General features: G+C 42.9%; 1 protein-coding gene across 1 annotated transcript in view; it reads left to right on the plus strand.

The window, feature by feature from the left end:
• Nucleotides 1-11,534: 11,534 nt before the first annotated feature.
• Nucleotides 11,535-18,774, plus strand: part of ASTL (astacin-like metallo-endopeptidase (M12 family)) — a 12,015-nt gene continuing 4,775 nt past the window's right edge. Inside the window, exons 1-7 of the mRNA XM_009329694.1 lie at nt 11,535-11,603; nt 11,836-11,860; nt 13,029-13,042; nt 14,908-14,935; nt 15,892-15,963; nt 16,985-17,119; nt 17,779-17,896. Coding sequence (XP_009327969.1) covers nt 11,535-11,603; nt 11,836-11,860; nt 13,029-13,042; nt 14,908-14,935; nt 15,892-15,963; nt 16,985-17,119; nt 17,779-17,896 — 461 coding nt within the window. The remainder of the gene's footprint in view (nt 11,604-11,835; nt 11,861-13,028; nt 13,043-14,907; nt 14,936-15,891; nt 15,964-16,984; nt 17,120-17,778; nt 17,897-18,774) is intronic.

Raw genomic sequence — 18,774 nt, forward strand, 5'->3', positions numbered from 1 at the left:
AGTCAAGAGACAAAGAGACCTTACAAACACCCTCTACAAAACCAGCCTTTTCAGAAAACAGCCTCCAGCTATCAATATAGATGCCTTCCGTCGAGTTTATTGACAATGAGCTAAGTGCAAAGGGTGGCACGGGTCCATGCTTATGATATCCTTACTGTTCCACTGCTGTGACCCACCTGACCTCCATGCCTTCCTTTGAAATAGTTGAGACTGGGAATTGGTTTTGCTGTCTGCAGAAACATATGTTACTTCTAGCTTTTCAGATTAAGATCATAGTGAGATCTGATCTCATCCTGGTCAAGTTTGACAGGTAACAGCTACTCAGAATCAATGTTGTCCAGTGTGAAATAGAACAATAGATCTTTCACACTTCACACTCCAGCCAGCACCATTATTGACAGCTTTGCAGTCAGACCTAATCTAAATGATCTTGAGATAGCCACCGCCTTTAGGATTTAGGCACTTCTGTGGTGGAAGTGCATTGCCTGTCATTGCCCCAGCGGGCTGTACTTGCTTTGTACACAACTTTCAATCTCCAAAGTAGTTATGGCAGAACCTTCCTCTAACATGAGACTGAAAAAGTTACATCCAAATTTGAAAGGAGGCCTCCCATGTGTGCTCCTTGCAGTAGCTCTCGGGAATTGTTTCCTTCGTGTTCACAATTGCCCAAATTACGCTTCAGAGAGGACTGTCCTCTCCCCAGTGGGCTCCCTGACTTGAAGCCCCGTCTCCTCAGCTGTTCCCTGGCCCCTCTCAAAACTCCTGAGTAAATTGTCGTCCAGCTGCAAAACTGCAAAGTGGGTCAGAGGCTCTTCCCTGGGTAAAGTAGGAGGAAATCTGACACAGTTATGGTAAAGAGTAAAACCTTATTGCAAATTCCCTTACTTGACTCAGTTGTTTCCACTCTGATTTCCCACAGACTCTACTCCACTGGTGTGCTTACAATGGCCAGCTCACTCTGTCCTTTTTTCCTGGACACATTCGTGACTTTTGAAACTCAGTTATATCCTCCCTCTACTTTCATAAACCTTTCCCTCCTCTTTCTTCTCTTACTTCTTCTACCTGTTCATTATGTAGTTTTTCTTCTCTTGCCCTCAACATATGAGAATCCATTATCTATTGAGACAATAGATAATTCTTCCTCCATACCTTATCTCCACCTGATTTTTTCCTGATCCATTCCCACTGTCATATTTCATAAGTAGTTTACAGAGCCCGTACTAACATCTGACTTACCTGTTTTTTACGATGTAAAATCTCGGGTTGACACTGATGTCTTCTCCCAAGAGACTTCGTATGAGCTTAAGTCTAACATAGTCATATTAAAACCCATGATTTTCCCATCCAAGTTGCCTTCACCGTCCAACATCTGTCACACCACTAGTTACGTATCAAAAGCCCTCATCACTCAAGCCTGTACATCTTGGATGTCCCCAGCATGACATATATATACCGTATCAGCAGCAGTTTGCATCTTCTTGGTCAGTGCCAGGCTCTTCTTGCTGTCCGTACAGCCTAACTCCTCTGAAGTACCAATTCCACTGAAGATGTTTCGTGGCATTATCAGACAAAAAGATGTGATTAAGATTAAATCACCCCAAAGCTATGATTTAGGAGAGAAAGACTTTTTGTTCCAACAAAGTTTAAATTTTGAATTTCACCTAAATTGTGGCAAAACACACGAATCTTGTGTCAAAATTTCTGTTCAAAGTTGAGACACACTTGGTACCAGACAGTAGGAGGGAAAGGTCAGCTCCAGTCTCTAGAACAGGAACAGTTGTGTAATCTTCAACAGTTGCATGGCAAGGTGTGTAGGAGAGATGGCTGCTTACAACTTCTTTTCCCAGTTTGGCTAGCTCTGCACAGATCAGGACAGAAACGATGGGCACAGAAACCACACTATGGTTAGATTCAGAGGCTACTTCTTTATTTAAAACAACAATGTAGATGGTCTAAACATTCTGAAAATCTTGGTAGGGTTGTTTCAGCCACAGTGGAATTCACGGTGCCTTCTGGGTCATACTAATGGACCCTGGGAGGAAGCTCCCAAGCCCCCTTCTTCTTATGTCACAGGCAGAGAAAAGACAAGGCAAAAATACACCAGTCTCTGCAAAGTGTGATGCCACACACACACCTTATAATGCTGTACTCTGCAGCAATGCCCACGTAGTCTACTAGGTGAGAAGGAGCTCAGATAGACTCTCTTCACCCAAAGCCACAAAATTTGTAGCTTGATCTTCTAAACCAGGTCTCTGGCATGTCATAAGAAAGGAGAAGAACCTTTTTGCTCTGTTGCCACAGAAAGGGATCACTTCCAAACGTGGCAATGATCTTTGTCTCTGGCAAAAACAGAAATTCAGCTACTAGGGTGATCATAAAGCTAAATGAGGCTACAGCTACCAGGCAGGAAATATTGCCAGCCCTTTCTCATGCTGCATTACCAGCACATGACAGCCTGTCACCACTGCCTCTGTCCAGTGGCACTGTTGATGGGTAGGACAGGGTGCAGAGCCCAGACCTCAGTTAGGAGTAGGCCTCCTTCCCGATGCCCTGCAACATAAGGAAAGGTGGGGGGCAAGGAAGGCAGATGAGAAGAAGCTACTCCCAAGCTGAACGTAAAGAGATGGCAGTGTCCCATTTTCTCCCCAGCTTTTCCATCACTCCCCTCCAGATCTGGCCAGGTGGGCACATTTAGACACAAGTGGAAGGCTGCAAAACCAGACAGTTATTCAGTGTAAGGATCAGCCTAGTGTTCCCCCCGCCTCCCCAGTTTTACTTAACAGAGGGACACACAACCAACACGTGGGCTCCAAATGTACTCAGACTTTCACTCCCAGCTGCGGTTCCTGCCACCAGGAAGAAGAGCTGCAAGTCCTTGGCAGCTTCAATGGCATAGGGCAGGAGAAGCCCTGGAGAGAGGTGAGGGAGCCCCTTGACCACCAGCAGGAACCTGGACTGGAACGGGAGAGTTGCCTCGGGGAAATAACCCATTCTGATCTGATCCGAGGGGAAATGCACTCAAAGTGTGACAGTGCCTGTCTATCACTCTGGAGAAACACCACTGCTTCCCTTTTCCTAGGCTTAGTTTGTTACCTCTAGCAAGTGGCTGATAGCAAAGATATATGTATAAGCAGCAGAGTGCAAGGAATTTAAGTGAAAACACTGCTTAATGAAAGGCTACTCTAAGTCATCCTAGGATAGCAGTCAAACCATCTGCTACAGTAACCATACACTGGAGTGTGGAAAGGACATCTTTGTCTCGTAACAGCTCATGATTTGGGCCAACTGCCTTCACTGGCAGCAAAGAGCATCCCCATTAGTTTCAGTCTGTGAGTGCTTTAATCAAGTACACCCATCAGCAGAGATGCATGTGGTCCTGCTCCTGTGAGCACTGGTGGGTCATCAAGACTGTTGCCCAGTTAGTTTCATGATTAAGCAAAAAATGACAAAGTTTTCCTGGTTAATTGGGTAAAAAGGTTGACTTGATCATTTGATACATATATTTTTCTTTTCCATTTGCATTTTACTTTTTTTTAGTTACGTCATCACATAAACCAGCACCTTAGTGCTTGTTTCTTCATCAGACCTCAAGATACCAGAATTGCAATGGTCCAAGGGTAGAGCCATAATTCATCTAATGGCAGGCCACAGAGACTGCCTCTATGGCCCTCATAAATTCTTGGAGAGACGAACTCTGCGTTCTCTTCTCCTTTTTATGATGGTCCAAAATGAGTAACACATGGGCCCCTCTCTTCTCGATCAGAAAAGATTATCATAATAAAGGAAGTGATAAATACCTCACCCTTCTCTCCTTCGCAGAAACCAACCGCTTTGAATATTCCACATCACCCACTTCTTCAATTTCCTACAAAAAAAATTTACTTATTTAAAGAAGGAATACAAATATCCTCACAGATCCTGTTTATGACATTCCTTATCAGAGATAGAAGGCAGATACATATGTAAAGGATGGGAGCAGACCTCTAAGTAGAAGCTTTCTCAGAGTGCCTTGACCTTGATTTTTTGGTGAACTCACACGGTATCATTTGCAGATCCACAACAGAACCATCCCTGTAAGAAACCAGAGCTGCAGTTCAAATCTTCCAGTACAAATAAATGGTTTTCCTGCATACAAGCCTGTGAACTGAGAGCCAAAGCTGAGTCCACTGAGGAGAATTGAAACTACAGCAAAGATGAATCTGAGCCAAAAGGCTAGACTTGAAAGCCCTCAGATTAAAGTTTGACCATGCACGTTTCTATCAGCTAATTACATAAATCTAAAATAAATGAAATATGAAAACATAGCTAGGCTTTTCTCTCCAATAGAAGATCTCAACGCAGCCTCCCTAATTTATTTCAACTGCAAGTTCTCTAAGGAGAGGGATGTGTTCATCGAGCAACAGAGAGAACACTGGTAAGTGCTTGAAAAATGTAATCATTGGTAATGTGGCAATGTCCCTTTAATGTGTTAAATAACTAATGGCAGAGTCACTGCAGATGAGTGGAAAAGAGAGGCCCCCTTGGAAGCTTTTTCTTTAATGTAATCACAGCTGTAAGCCAAGGTTAATGTAGCCACAGCTCCTCTGGGAAGCATCATGGATAGATCGGTCACGGTTTGGGTAGCAGCCATCCTCTGTTCCCTGTTAGGTCCCCTCTTCCTCAAGGGAATGGTGAAGGCACCGGACTGGCACCCATCTCCTCTGGGATCCTTCCAGGCCCCATGGTGGAAAATCCTGCAATTCCTGGGTGACCTGGAGCAAATCAGTAGCGGGAGGGGGAGAGGGGTACATGCGCATCTGTACACATTCAGCTCCTCCAGCTGTGAAATGGGGAAAAAATCTTATTTCCTTTCCAGATGGGAGTGCTGGAAGGGTAAATTCATAACGATTTATGGAGCATTTGTATGTGCTGATAGCAGGAGCTCTAGCAACAGCACAAAGAAAGAGGCAATCTTCTGCTCCTTGAGGAGCAGGCAGCCCTCAGAAACTGAAAGAGGATGAAGGGGTTTTTTCCTGTGAGACATGACACAGTTAATTCTTGAGTTGTAGTTGTAGATTTTAAAATGTGAATTATTTCCTTGTAAAAGCTAACCTGCAGCAATGAGAGGCGACAGGGGTGGTTAGCCCAGGCCGAGGCTGCGCTGTGCTGCGCAAACCACCCCAGGGACTCTCTGCCAGCATGGGGCAGGGAAGCCTTTGGCCTCCCACCCTTCTTCCCCTACCCACTGCGGCTCTGCCAGCGCTCCTCCAGCCTTCTTTGCAGCAAACCTGCTAGTCCAGTCACTCGCCCTGTTGTCCCCAGCTCTGCTGCAGCACCTCTGTCCAACCTGACGGGGTGGCAGGCCCTGCTGGTCCAGTCTGGACCCCAGGCCCCTGGGCCAGACCGTGACCCCCAGTCCAGGTGTCTGAGACCCACTGGGTTTTGCTAACGTGCTCACAACAGACAACGAGCAAAACAAACTTGCTGGCTGGCCTGCCGTGTCCAGGAACCCATGCTGCATCAGTTATGGTGGTCAAAGCTGTCAAAGATCAATGGTTTCTTCTTTGGAGGTGAAAGTTCTCTTTGGCAAAAGACTCTAGGAGCAGCAAGCAGATTCTTTGTTATTTAATAGTTTAAAGTTTATTATCAGGCAATCTTTCCAATGTCAATATTTAGTCACTACTGCCCGCTCAGATAGCAGCTCTCTTAAAACAAGACAGGGGCTGCAAGGGCTATGCTTTAACTTTTCCTAAAGTACTTTTCTGTGGATCCAGATAAAGTCAGAAGTAGCAGGGGAAGGTGTCCAAACTCACCTGCCCAGGAGGCATGAGAGGAGCTACAAATTATCCTCCCAGAAGAGGAAGCAAAACCATAGGTTAACCTGGTAAATAGGTGTAATTCACAGTGAGGCTCATATTGCGCAGGGAATTGGCATTCAGAAAAACACAGTGAGACTGAAACTGTCTTCTCAAGACTCCCATTGAGATATTCAAAAATCCTGCAGAGAGGACAGTTGGGAAGCCAGTAAGTGAATAACAAGAACAGGTATTGAGATAGGCAGCTTAGACAACCTTTCTGATGAGGTAGAAAGGAAAAAAAAAAAGTCAGTGAATTGCGGCTAGCTGATGGTGATGATAGTGGATGGGAGAATATTTGTTCCAGGGCGAGAGACAATGATTAGGATTACTAGTGCATTCTTTATCAGGCAGATCTGTGTACCGTAAAGGCAGAGATGTGGTGCTTTTCACTTACAGCACACGCAGTCAGCTCCCATGCACTCATCTGAGAAGCAGACATGAGATGATGTTTCAATTCCCTTAGTTAAATCGCCAAACAAGCATTCACGAAGGTAACTTTCATGGCACAGTTAATGTGACCAAAAGATACCCATTGGTAAGAGGAGACCCTTTCTCACGGAGGATGAAACCAAGCAGGGGAGCTGGCTGGCATTGCACAATCTGTCACAAGGAGACGCAGACAGGAGACCTCCCCAGTGCTATACGTGTGCAGCTGGGGCAGCACAGTGTGATGGCATGTCTCCCTTCAGAGGACAAAGACCAAAGATAACCCCAGGCACCGCTCCAACAGCTCGCACCTTACCCCATCACATGGATTCCTTTGCAATCAGCATAACATTGTTCTGCAGGCTGGAAACATCATGTAAAACCTTTGATCCGTCCATTCTTCACCTAAGGGCAGCAGACAAATCAGATGGCTTCTCCTGATAAAAGAAAGGAATTTGTTGTTTTTTTCAAAACAATCAGAAGTTCATTACTAGAGTTGTCCAAATTGAAGTTTCAGTTTCATCACCTCCATTCCCCTCCCTCAGCCCAAATAATCATTGCATCATATGTCATTACAAATGCTAATCGCTAAATTATGTTTCTCTAAATTTGGCCTTGAAATCTGATTTTGAAATGAAAATCAAATTTGTTTCAATATTTACTTTAGAAGTTACAATGTTTTGACTTTTCCAATTTGTTTCTTTACTAGGTTTTCTTTTTTCAACTGCATATTTTTCTTTTATAAAGAACAATCCATCAAAAAAACCAATCTTTTTCTTCATTGTCTCTCTTCTTCTGATGACAGACTGAAGATCAAAGTTTCTAGGTTTGGGTCTTTGAATAGAAAAGTGACTAATCAATAGCAAGCCAATGTTCATCATTTAGGATTGAGTTCTCTCACAGAAACACTGCCAGCGCTAGGACTACAGCTGGAGCTAGTCATTAATATTATGGAGGATGTGTAAAGTGCTCCGCTAAGGAATCTGCAGACCATGCAGATTCATTGCTACAGATGGTGTTAGCAAGGCCGTGGGAATCCCTCAGGAGTCCCTCAGAAATTGGAAGCACAACAGAAAGTGGAATAGGAAGCATGTTGAGCAACTCCAGGTTGGTAGGATCCAAAGAAGAAATGTGGAGAGGGACATGAAGGATAAGTAAATCTATTGATTCAACAAGTGTGCTCTCAGGTGTGGGAAAAGAGCTTCTAACTGCACTTTGCCTTACCTAGAGTTGTCTTCTACGACACATGTCAGTCTTCCATACAGGGACTTGAAGTCTTTGCTGGTTACCTATGAAACTCTCAGAAGCTGCCAGTGCTTCAATAATAGTCTCAACCAGCAAAGTGCAGTACTGGCTGACATGAATTCAACTGAAATTATCCACTCCTAATCACTGCATTACCAAAAAGGTATGGGCAATTTGGAAGGAATTAAAATGTGACTATAGAACCAAGAAGAGTTGAATTATAAGAAAGACTAAAGGGCTGAAAGTCCTTCAAACCAGCATAGAAAACACTTGTGTGAGGACTGATTTATATCTGAAAAGTATCTGATAATAAAGACACCACAGAAAAGGAAGTGAACTTTGTGTGATAGAGTGTTACGACACCTGGAATTAGTGAGAAGGAGACTAAAAAGCACTGAGCTGGAAGCAGTGCATGGGAGCAGACTTCCTGGCCAGAGGACTGGGGTTCAGAATGAAGGAGCCCAGAGCTGAGCTGAAACCACAATTCTTCTTCCAAATAAAAGTGAGCCAAAATATGAAAAATGTCCACAAAGCAGACATTCCTGAGAAATAATATTGAGCAGTTCTGTCCAAAATAATATATTCCTGGTTCAGGCTTGTCATTAACCCCAGACTGTGAATGTAATTATGTGGTGTTTATTTATGTGATGCCAATCCACAGCAATTTCAGTTATGTGTTGTGGACCATACCATTGCTTCAATGGTTGGTTTTGGTAAAGCCAGATTATTTTAAACCTTTAAGATTTGTTGATATCTTACCATGAATCGGGCATGGTAGCTACCACATAACTTCCATAAGCTGTTCAACATAAATGTGTCTATTTTCTTATTTCCTGGAGTTATTTTTCCCTGCATTTTACTATACAGCAGTTGGTAGCTAGTAGTTATAGAGGTTAGTAGTTAGCTGTAATAGACACTTTATTGCTTTTTTGTAACTAAGTCTTGATGGTTTACATTATATTTTGGGAGCTGCTTACAATGAAACACTCCAAAGAGAATAATAATTGTATAACACATATGACTAAATGACACACGACTGAGCAAAATCTGAAAGATGTCTACAGAAGCGTTGTAACTTTCGTACATCTGCTGTTTTGATTTTGGCTATGTATACTTTACAGTGAACTCCCATATGCAACAGAAAACACATTTTTTCATTTGTATGTCTGTAAAGTCTTTTCTTGGTTATGCTTACAGGTCTTTGCAAACCAGCATATGTCCTCAGGCATAACTCCAAGTTTTGTAGTGGTCTTTCAGGAGCAGTGCTCTTTTTGCTGACAGACTTCTTGCAGACTATGACACTGTCCAAGTAATTCTTGACATTTTGTTGTTGGTTTTGGACACCTGCCAATCATTGTTCACGTCTGCAAAATCTGTGTGGTCCCTGCTGTCCACCAGAAACTGGGATATACAGACAGGAGAACTCTAGTCTGACAAAATTTCCCGCATGCTTTTCTTCTATACATGCAAAGACAGCTTCTCTCTGCTAAGCCTTAGTTTGTTCCTAAAGGTTCAAGACAATTTCTGTGGCCCTTTTTCTGCTAGAGGTACCAGCTTTACTGCATCAGGTAAAACCATGTCCTATTTTTGCAATATCCCCCCAAAATAGGTAATCTTTTGATTAGTGAAACAGGACTGCTGGCAATTCTTCTCCCATGAATACCACACTTTGGAAAACAACCAAATATTGAATCTAAATATCAGGCACAAACCAAAGCTGCTAGGGTCTTCAGGACGGGCAGCAGTCATGAGTGTCAGCACTCCTCCTCACTCTGTTGTGCGTACTTTGCCAGCTGTAGCATTTACAGCCACATTTTTATCGTAACAGCAATCTCCCCCACCATCACTAGTGTTAGCATATAGAAAAGGTGGCATGCAGCAATCTGTCTGATGAACTGCTTAATATGTCAGCATATTAGCACGTCCAGCATAAAATGTGCAGCATCCTTTTTGCCAGCCCAGTTCCCTCGCTCTTTCCTGAGCACAAGCAGTTAATTGGTCACTCAGGAGGCTGTAGTATTTTCCCAATAACATGCTACAAAGATGCTAAGGCTGCCAGCTTTCCTAACTTGCTTTTTAACTTTGTTTTATTCCCTCACTATCTCTGACCCCTCCTTTTGCTCCTGGACTGGTTTTCCGCAAGAGCGGTCTCACCTTTCCTTTTTTCCCCTAAACTCTAATGGAAGCAGATTATATGCAAGCCCCATTCTGCAGTGTCTTTTTGGTATGGTTTTGGTATACCAAGGCATCTGGCATCATGGACCTTTTTTTTTGCCCTTGTATTGAGTGAGAAACCTGGAGGACCGTTCTAGGACTGGAGACCAGAGCTGCACAACTTTGCTTCAGCATAAGGAAGATTTTCATCCCTATGAAACACAAATATGAAGAAAGGCACTTAGCATTGCTTAGTGCAAACATTTATGTGCACAGAGGACACACAAACTGCCTGTGTGTCGTAGGAAGAAAATTAACTGTATCCCAGCCGAAACCAGGACACTGTGTCAGCAGGATTAGCATGCTGACGATGTCTGCTTGATCTTTGTTCTTTCATGGTCACAAGGACCATGTACTACCCTGGTTTTTACTATCTGGTGCCTAGGGCATACCTTACTTCAGCCAGAGTGCAGGGACAGAAAAGAAGTAGCATTCCCCTATGCTGCCTCCCTGTGGGGGTAATGAAAGTTTATCCCTGGACTTTGTCAGTCCAGACTTTCCTAAAATAGTCAGCAGTGTATGACTGTGAACTTTCCTCCACTAAAATGAAGAGTAATCCCCACCAATGCAATTCAGATTACATTCCATGTAACTCCTAGCTGTGACTGGGTATGATTTGGAGACAAATAGGTGGAAAGCCCTCTGCTGCTTCTTGATTCATTCACCAACATGGATAACTTCTAGAACATCTTATTCAATACAGAAAGAAGGAATAACAGTGTGGGTGGGTTTAAAACTTACTCTGAGAGTACCTGATCACCGACACGGTCTAGAGACAGAATCTGTACATTCTATAATTCAGTTTCCTTTTCCATGCATGGAAAATGTACTCTGACACAAAACAAGTGTGTATTAGAGACCAGACAATTCCCCAGCTGCAGCACCTTCAGCAAACGGTTCACCAAGCAGAGCTTTGCTGCGAGAAGAGGTTGCGAGAAGAGGTTGCTGTGACAAGAGGCTCAGTGGTTGCTGGTTTACCTCCTACCAGCCTTTCTTGCTGGGTCTGCTCACTGCTTCCTACATCCACTTCTGGACAAGTGCACTCCAGCAAGCAGCAGATCTGTTAATCATTCTCAAAATGAGTAAGTGCTGCTTATGCTGCTGCTGTCTTTTTTCCCTGCTCTGACTGCTGGTCACAAAGCTCGCGAGGGCACCTACAACTGTCAGACTGCCAGAAATTATGGAACACAGGAAATGTTCCTGATGTTATGAAACATCAGGAAACACAGAGGAGGAAACAAAAATTCTACTTATAGAACCATAAGCTGAGAAGATGAAGGATATCTTCTCAGGGAAGATGCAGACATGACCTCACTGAGTAGCGATGTGTTGTATGTGCCAAAGCAACGCAATATTGTCATGGCCTTCTGTGCTTTCTGCAACATAAAGAAAAAAGTCACCTACCATCTGAAATCCCAACATTACAGTACTTGGGAAAGTTATCCAGGAACAAGGGCTTCCTAGGTGATATCAGTCAAACTGAACACTTAAGGAAAGATCCTCCAGGAAACAGAGGAAGTGCATGGCAGCACAAGCATGAGGCTGATCCAGCTCTAGAGAGCGGCATGTATGACAGTATGAAGACAAGGGATGCTATAGATCACAGTGACAGCAATAGCACAGCACGGGGAGATCCCCAGAGGCTAAACTGGCTGTTGAGGCTGCAAAAGTTTGCTTCCTGCTAGGATCCCCATTGGCTGGTGCAGTTTTTTTTCAGCCCTGGCAGAGCAGGCTCTGCTGGTATATCTAGCGGCAGTGCTCCTGAACGGGCAGAGATAAGGACAGGCACTGGTGGTCTGTCAGGACTGGAGAATGGATCTGAAGATGTTCCTAGTCTTCACTGCATTTCTGCTTCATGCTACTCTGGCTTTCCCTATTCAGGTGAGAGCAGTTCCATGCAACTGTGCTCCATCTTCTAATTGAGCTGTTCTTCCTGGAGTGAAGCTGTGGAGACCCATTTTGATAAATTTCCTGCAAGAAAAATATTAGTAATATAATAATATATAAAGCGAATCTAATAATTTAGTTCCTCCCTTTGGCCTGGTTTTGATGCTATTGTTGCTGCATTTATGAGCTATGGAAGAATAATGCTTTTTACTTATTGGTTTTGCAGGAGAACTATGGAAACAGCACAACAAGTAAGTAGGATTTATATTGTATTTTAAAGACAACTGTTAATTCTTGACTGTGTATCACACACTTTGTTGGTGTGTGAGTGACTTGGTTTTAGAGTGTGTGAAAGCACTGACTCTCAGGCCTTTTGAATAAGGCCATGTTTCCTAATTTGTTATTGGGCTGAGTGCAAATGTGTTTTCACACAGATGTGCTTTACACATACTTTTGGGGTATGGTTTGTTAGGTTAATTTAGATTTGCTTTCACAGGCTTGAAAATAAAATTTTAATAGGACATTTTGATACATTTCCATTAAGTTGAATGTTACAAAAAGGCTGCTACTCATTTGCCTCCTTGCCTACCTTGGTGCAGCAGTAAGAGAAAGGGATGTCAGGCGACAGAGAAAGCTTTGCTTTCTGCTGGGATAGAAAACAAATAGTACAGGCTTAGCTGAACAGCTGTTGTCAACTCACAAAATAGGAGGAGGTCATTGTAGATCTCCAGAGAAGGTCAATGGAAATAAATCTGTAGATAGACTTTAACTACAGCAAGAAACTGCCAGGTCGGGGGTGATATGTTATGAGAGGAAGAGGCCTTGGAAAAATTTTCTTGACATAGTCAGAGCAAGTAAGTGGCTAATGAAAACTGACCAATTCTTCTTTTGAGCTGTCATTTATGGCATGGAAGCAAAGGGATGTTGTAAAATTACTGCTCAGTATATTTGGAGCCGGCTGAGGGACACGCTCATTCGAGTTTAAAGTAGTCAGTTGCTGGGACTCAAAGTTGCAGGATTACTGGGACAAATGCATACAATGAGTTTTAGTTTACTATTGTTACTGCTTTTTGTGCCTTTTGAGACATCTTTCAGTATTTACAGTGCAGGGAAAATGTGAACTGTATCGTTTTGAAAGCTGTATCACACCAGATGTTCGTTTGATCAAGGACATGGCAGATGCCTTCTGTGATGTCTCATGTGGGTTTCAAAAAGGGGTTGCAGGCTTTATGTGCCTAGGAATCTGGACACTAATTTCCACTGACTTTGACTAGTCAATTAATCTAGTGCCTCTTGGGTGCATGAATTCTGAATCCAGTCAACCCATCTCAAAAATGTGCTTCCCTGCAGAATTTTTTTAGATGCCATGGATCTCTCTGATGCAGCTGGTGGGAACTGATTGAACTTTTCTATAATAAGCCACCATCATTACAGTGGACTTCCATTGCCATGTAACTGAAGTAACAGTCTGGAAAGACAGACTGAAGCCTTTTGGCTCAATAAAAGCAATTCTGTTGCAGGTTCTAGATAGATTCTGAATGGGAGGAAGTCCCCTCAGTACATTTGGGCAATAACCACTGTGAAAAGGGAAAGGTGCTTCAAGGTGTGACAGAGCTTAGCACACCTTCTATTGAAAAAACATGGTCAAAAAGATAAGGAACACGGATAAGCTTAGAAATAAGAACTATTTGCATAAGTGCTCTCTGTCAGTGTTGGATAGGAAAAAAAAAAAAAAGGCTTTATATTTTGACAAGGAAGAGTGCAGTCATTGGCAAACTGGAAGACATTGCCAGAAAGGGTTGCAGCATATCCATCATACTTAAGAACAGGTCAAACAAACTGTGGTCAGGAATAATATAGATAAAACTGTTTCTGCCTTAGGGAAAGCAGACAAACTGGATGACCTCTGGAGGTTCTTGCAATTTCTAAACTTTTATGATACTATAACAGTGAGGTTTCTGCTCGGAAATTTATATACCAGATCAGATTTTCACTTCCATGTTTGTATCTAGAAGCTGACATTTGGTAGAAATCAAAAGACATCACACTAGAAAGACCCCTTAGGACTCAGAATGGTTCCAAGCTGCTGTCAGGTACATACTGAAGCTGAGATTATTTGCCCCATGCTAAATTATAGCCTTCATCCCATTTTATAACTTTACTCTTTGGCACTGTGAAACCAGAGAGGATTGTTGAGCTGGTTAGCCTGCACCTGTTGCAGTGAAATCTAGGGACAAAGCATATTTTTGTCCCTAGTTTCCTTTGTCATTTTCCACGCTGAAGTTGATAAAATGCTTTGCTGATTCTTAGATGATAAATGACTAGGATTCTGTCCCTCAGCACAATCTACTAGGAATTTTCATAGCTGGTTGTCTAGACATCAGTTTAATTTCTATGCCTATGCATCGGTTAGTGCACCCCACTCCCCTCCAAGCAAAGGGACCTGCCAAAGGTATTCCCATGGCTGAGGAGGTCCGTGCTACTGAACACTGTGAAGTTGCATTCAGAATCTAATTTGTCCCTTTTGCTTGTTTTTTTCTTCCTTGCTTTTTGTAGCAACAGAACCTACTGAGATAAGGACAGCTAAATCAGCTCTTTTGACCACTTTGGGGTTCAACGGTGTGGAAAGTGAGGTAAAGATTCATGTACTCCACCCATATCTCCATCCGTGCAGGAAAACCTTCTCAGATCAACAGTGTAACAGAGTGATCAGTTTCCATCCCTGTTCCATTTATTGCTCCACAATGCCCAGATATAGCCCACATCCCAGGAAGCTTTTGCCTTCTCTGGGGTCATAGAAAAAACGCAAACTCACTTTCTATTTATACAAGGCAAGGGAAGTATGGCAATCTGTTTTGCTACAGACATGACCCCCTCAGCTGGGTACCACCCCCACAGTTCCGTAGAAGCAGTGTGTACCATGGCCTTTCACCACTGTATTGTGAGGTGATACTGGGAAGACTTCATTGGCGATTTCATCAACCTTGCAGTCCTACTAGCAGGGACATAAATAAAGGTGGAAGATCTGAAACTTACTCCACACTTCACATTGCATTTCCCGAATCTCCTATGCTGATTCCCTTTATGATATCCATATTTGCCAAGATACCAAAGAAGAATATCTACCATGCCGTGGTAATTCTTTACACATAGCACAGTATATAAAATCTCAAGACTGCACTGGTGAAAGATACTTTCAATGGTAGCCTGGACACTTTTGATCCTTTGCATGTTATATTATTTAATATTTATGTTATAATATAAAGTGTGAGATAATACTAATGCATCGTTCTTGCAGGTTACTACTACACAAGAGGATATATATGGTATGTATTATTCCACATAAATGTAAGTATTTGATAGGATATACTGATTGTTCAGCTACACAGTTACTCCAGAAAATAACACATGCTTAACACAAATTAACCTTAAAGAAGAAATTTTAAATGAATGCACTCACTATAAACTTTCATGCAAAGCAGGGTCTTTCGGTTTTGGCCAATTGCTTGGCCTTGCTAAAAACCTCAGCTGTTACTTTTGCTAAAAATAGCTCTGCTTAGATAATGTCCTCACTTAAGTCACTTCCAAAGGTTACAGAAAGTGCAGAGGCCATGTGCTTGTGCTTTTTATTGATGTCAAGACTTATTGCATAATGCTCAGAGTTGGCTGATTCTGCTTGTAAGGCCTAGGAGTCCCTGATGCTGGGCTTAGCTGGGGACATCAGTCCAACCTATGGAATAGGAATGCAATTCCCATTTCATTGGTTTCAAGGGTTTTTCAAGAGGTCAGCAGGTCTAGCAGCAAGCAGCAGGACTGCTCTCCATCCTTTTTTGCTTCTGGTGTCTTATGTTGGGGGTTTAAGTGTGAATTGTGCATGCAGAAGGAAAACTGTGCTGTCTGAGCGCACAGAGGGAGCCATGCAGCCAGCTGGCCACTTGAGTGGGACAATACAGACTTACAAGAGCCAAAGGTCCACGCCTTAACATGCAATGGCTAGGGGGAAAAAAAAGGGAAGAGAGGGAAAGATTGGAAGAGAATGGCTCTTGGGACTGGATTAATGCCAACATAACTACAGGTGGGAGGTTCACAAGATTGTGTCACTGTGCAAACACCTACATGACTGAACACCATGCCAGACCCTAAATAGGCTCTGTAAGTTTTACATGCATCGCTGTAATCAGGAACCGATCTAAAGTGAGCTCCTGGAAACTCATCAGGTTAAAAATCAGGATTCATATTTTCCCTGGGAATAAGAAAGTGATTCTCTTGTATTTCTGCACAGAATCTCCATTGCCTACAGAAACTGACTCTGAGGATGAAGTTATTTTTAACAGAATTCTGACAGTTAACAAAGGTAACACCACCAAAGCCCTGCTTTTAATGGGTCTCTCTTTGTTGCTTTTTGGGGGTGACATGGGAGGTACAATGTCTTACCACAATCTGTGCAAGTATTTTTCCCATCTTACACACCATCGTGTAAGAGATGCCCAGAGTCAGGCCACTGGGACTACTGTGAGGTCTGCTGAAGCCCCATGGCATCTCAAATCTATAGTGTCAATACTGAAGATGATACCAGGTGTGGAGGCAACTGAACTATCCAGGCAGCTTCTTCAGCTTTAGCTCTCAACATCTTTGTCATTCTTTGGACATAAAAAGAGAACTTGGATATTTGGATGCTTTATTATTTAACTGCCTTTTTCTTGAATGCAAGCATCGCTTGCATGCAGCCATCATATGGTTTTGTAGTACAGACTCCTAGATAAGCTACGGTCAGTTCCATGCTCCCTGCTCCAGACTTCCTGTTCCTTGATTCTTCCAAACGTTCCCTGTTCTATCAGTTTGTCTTTCTCACATTTTCCCCTTCAGCAGTCATTCAAGAAGCTTTACTACTGTCTGTAGAAATGGACACCAAGCATTCCTACAGTTTTCTCTAGACAACACTCACTTCTCTTTTTGGTTTGCTTGCCCTCTTGGGTTTCCTTATTGGCACCTCCTGCCTTTGCCAAGCACCCTTCCTGAGCAGATATTTGATGCCATTCGTTCAGTGTCACATGATGGATGAAGAAATATTACCAAAGTACAGCATCCCTCTCACTATTGCAACTGCTTTCAGTCATTCCCTGTCTTGCCTCAACCCCATCCAACAGAGTTGGAGCTTTCCACTTCTCCTCTTGGCTAAGAACACAGCAGCAAAGGTAGGGAAGCAGATAATGTCCATCTAGCCCAATAGTCCATTTCTCATGCTAGCCAGGAGCAGATGCTTAGGGAAAAATAGAAAAGGAGGATGAGTAGAGAGTGACAGTTTTCCAAGTGTGTTTAGCGAGCGTCCAGCAATCTATGGCTCAGATATTTCCACCCTTTCTCTCTCACCACAGAGAGCTCTCAGTACTTGCAAGAAGGTGACATAGTTCCACAAAGGAGTCGCAGTGCTGTCAACTGTCGCCATTGCACTTGGCCCCAGTCCAGCGATGGGATTGTTCGTGTTCCCTATGTCTTGGATCCTACTTATGGTGGGTGTAAATTTTGATAATTCTTTTTTTTTTTTTTTTTAAATTGCTTTTATCCAATAAGCTTCGGGTAGAAACCTACTTCTAGTGACCACACAAACAGTTTATTAAATCAATTCTAAGGATTTACTTGTGCTGTGCAAGCACAGATGAATTGTAAATTGCAAAGATCTGAACAGAAAAAAGAAAAGAGATCAAATTTCCTTGAGAAGTTTGCATCCATAATGTTTTGGGTCTTGTCTCTTGGAGGCAAGAATGATCATTCCCTCTAATAGTATCTGCCAGAATACCTGCCTTTATAAGGCTTATGCCTGTTGCAGTGTGGTTTCAATGGCCTACTTTTCATTAGCAAAACAGCTTTCCATAGCTGTCTCCAAGTGTCCAATCAGAAGATACATCAACAATCACCACTATAACTTAAAACAAGTAGTTGAGAAAAAAAGGCTCCCACCTGAATCCATTTGGACAAATATCTGGATAAAGAGGATCTCGTGCCAGGCTATTAATATCTTAAATGAAATTCATTACTGAGCAAAAAGCAAGAAAGAACCTAGGCTAATGTTTCTGTCCCTTGTTTACCCTGTGTTTGAGCATATGTGAGATTCTGATGGCAACTGCCATTGTCCTTGTGTAACCCCCCAAATTAACCCTTTCTTCTCCAGAGGAGAGCCACATAAAGGGAATTCATGATGCCATGGCAGAATTTGAAACACTGACTTGTATTAATTTTGTGAAGCGCAAGACAGAACGTGACTACCTCAGCATTAGATCTGCTGATGGGTGAGTTGAATGATAAATTAACAAGTTAATTCTACATTGTTTTTCAATTCTTCACTACACTCATTCTGTGTGACCTTAGAGAGGAAAGAGGAATGGATTTAGAGAAGAAACTTTATGTTTTATCGCAGTGCCAAGGTATCCTCCTTGGATACCTTGCTAGTACAAGGACTCAGCAGTTACATCAGGGACTCACCGAAGGCACTGAAGTAATGCAGGTCTTGGGAAAGCACCATTAAGGTGGAAAGAATATCTAAGCTCCTGGTTTCTGTGTGGTATAATGCCCACTTGAGCACAACATAGAGCAGATTACTGTAGGTCTTATTTGCACAGGCAAAACAATTTTCAACTTATGAAATAAACAGTTCTCTGAATCACACAGTTGGCTGTCAAGGTCAGAATTAGAGCCTATGAGAGAATTCATAGAAATATAGAATGGTTTGGGTTGGAAGGGACCTTAAAGACCATCTACTTCCAACCCCCCTGCCATGGGCAGGGACACCTTCCATTAGACCAGGTTGCTCAAAGCCCCATCCAACCTGGCCTTGAACACTTCCAGGGATGGGGCATCCACAACTTCTCTGAGCAACCTGTTCCAGTGCCTCAGCACTCCCACAGTGAAGAATTTCTTCCTTACATCTAATCTCAATCTACCCTCTTTCAGTTTAAAGCCATTACCCCTTGTCCTGTCACTACATGGGGTGATAGGATCCTTTTTACATGCCCTTGTAAGAAGTCCCTCTCCAGCTTTCTTGTAGGCCCCATTCAGGTACTGGAAGGCTGCTATAAGGTCTCCCCAGAGCCTTCTCTTCTCCAGGCTGAACAACCCCAACTGTCTCAGCCTGTCTTCAGGAGAGGTGCTCCAGCCCTCTGATCATCTT

The sequence above is a fragment of the Pygoscelis adeliae genome, unplaced genomic scaffold (assembly GCF_000699105.1).
Source record: "Pygoscelis adeliae isolate BGI_AS28 unplaced genomic scaffold, ASM69910v1 Scaffold117, whole genome shotgun sequence".
Classification (NCBI taxonomy): Eukaryota; Metazoa; Chordata; class Aves; order Sphenisciformes; family Spheniscidae; genus Pygoscelis; species Pygoscelis adeliae.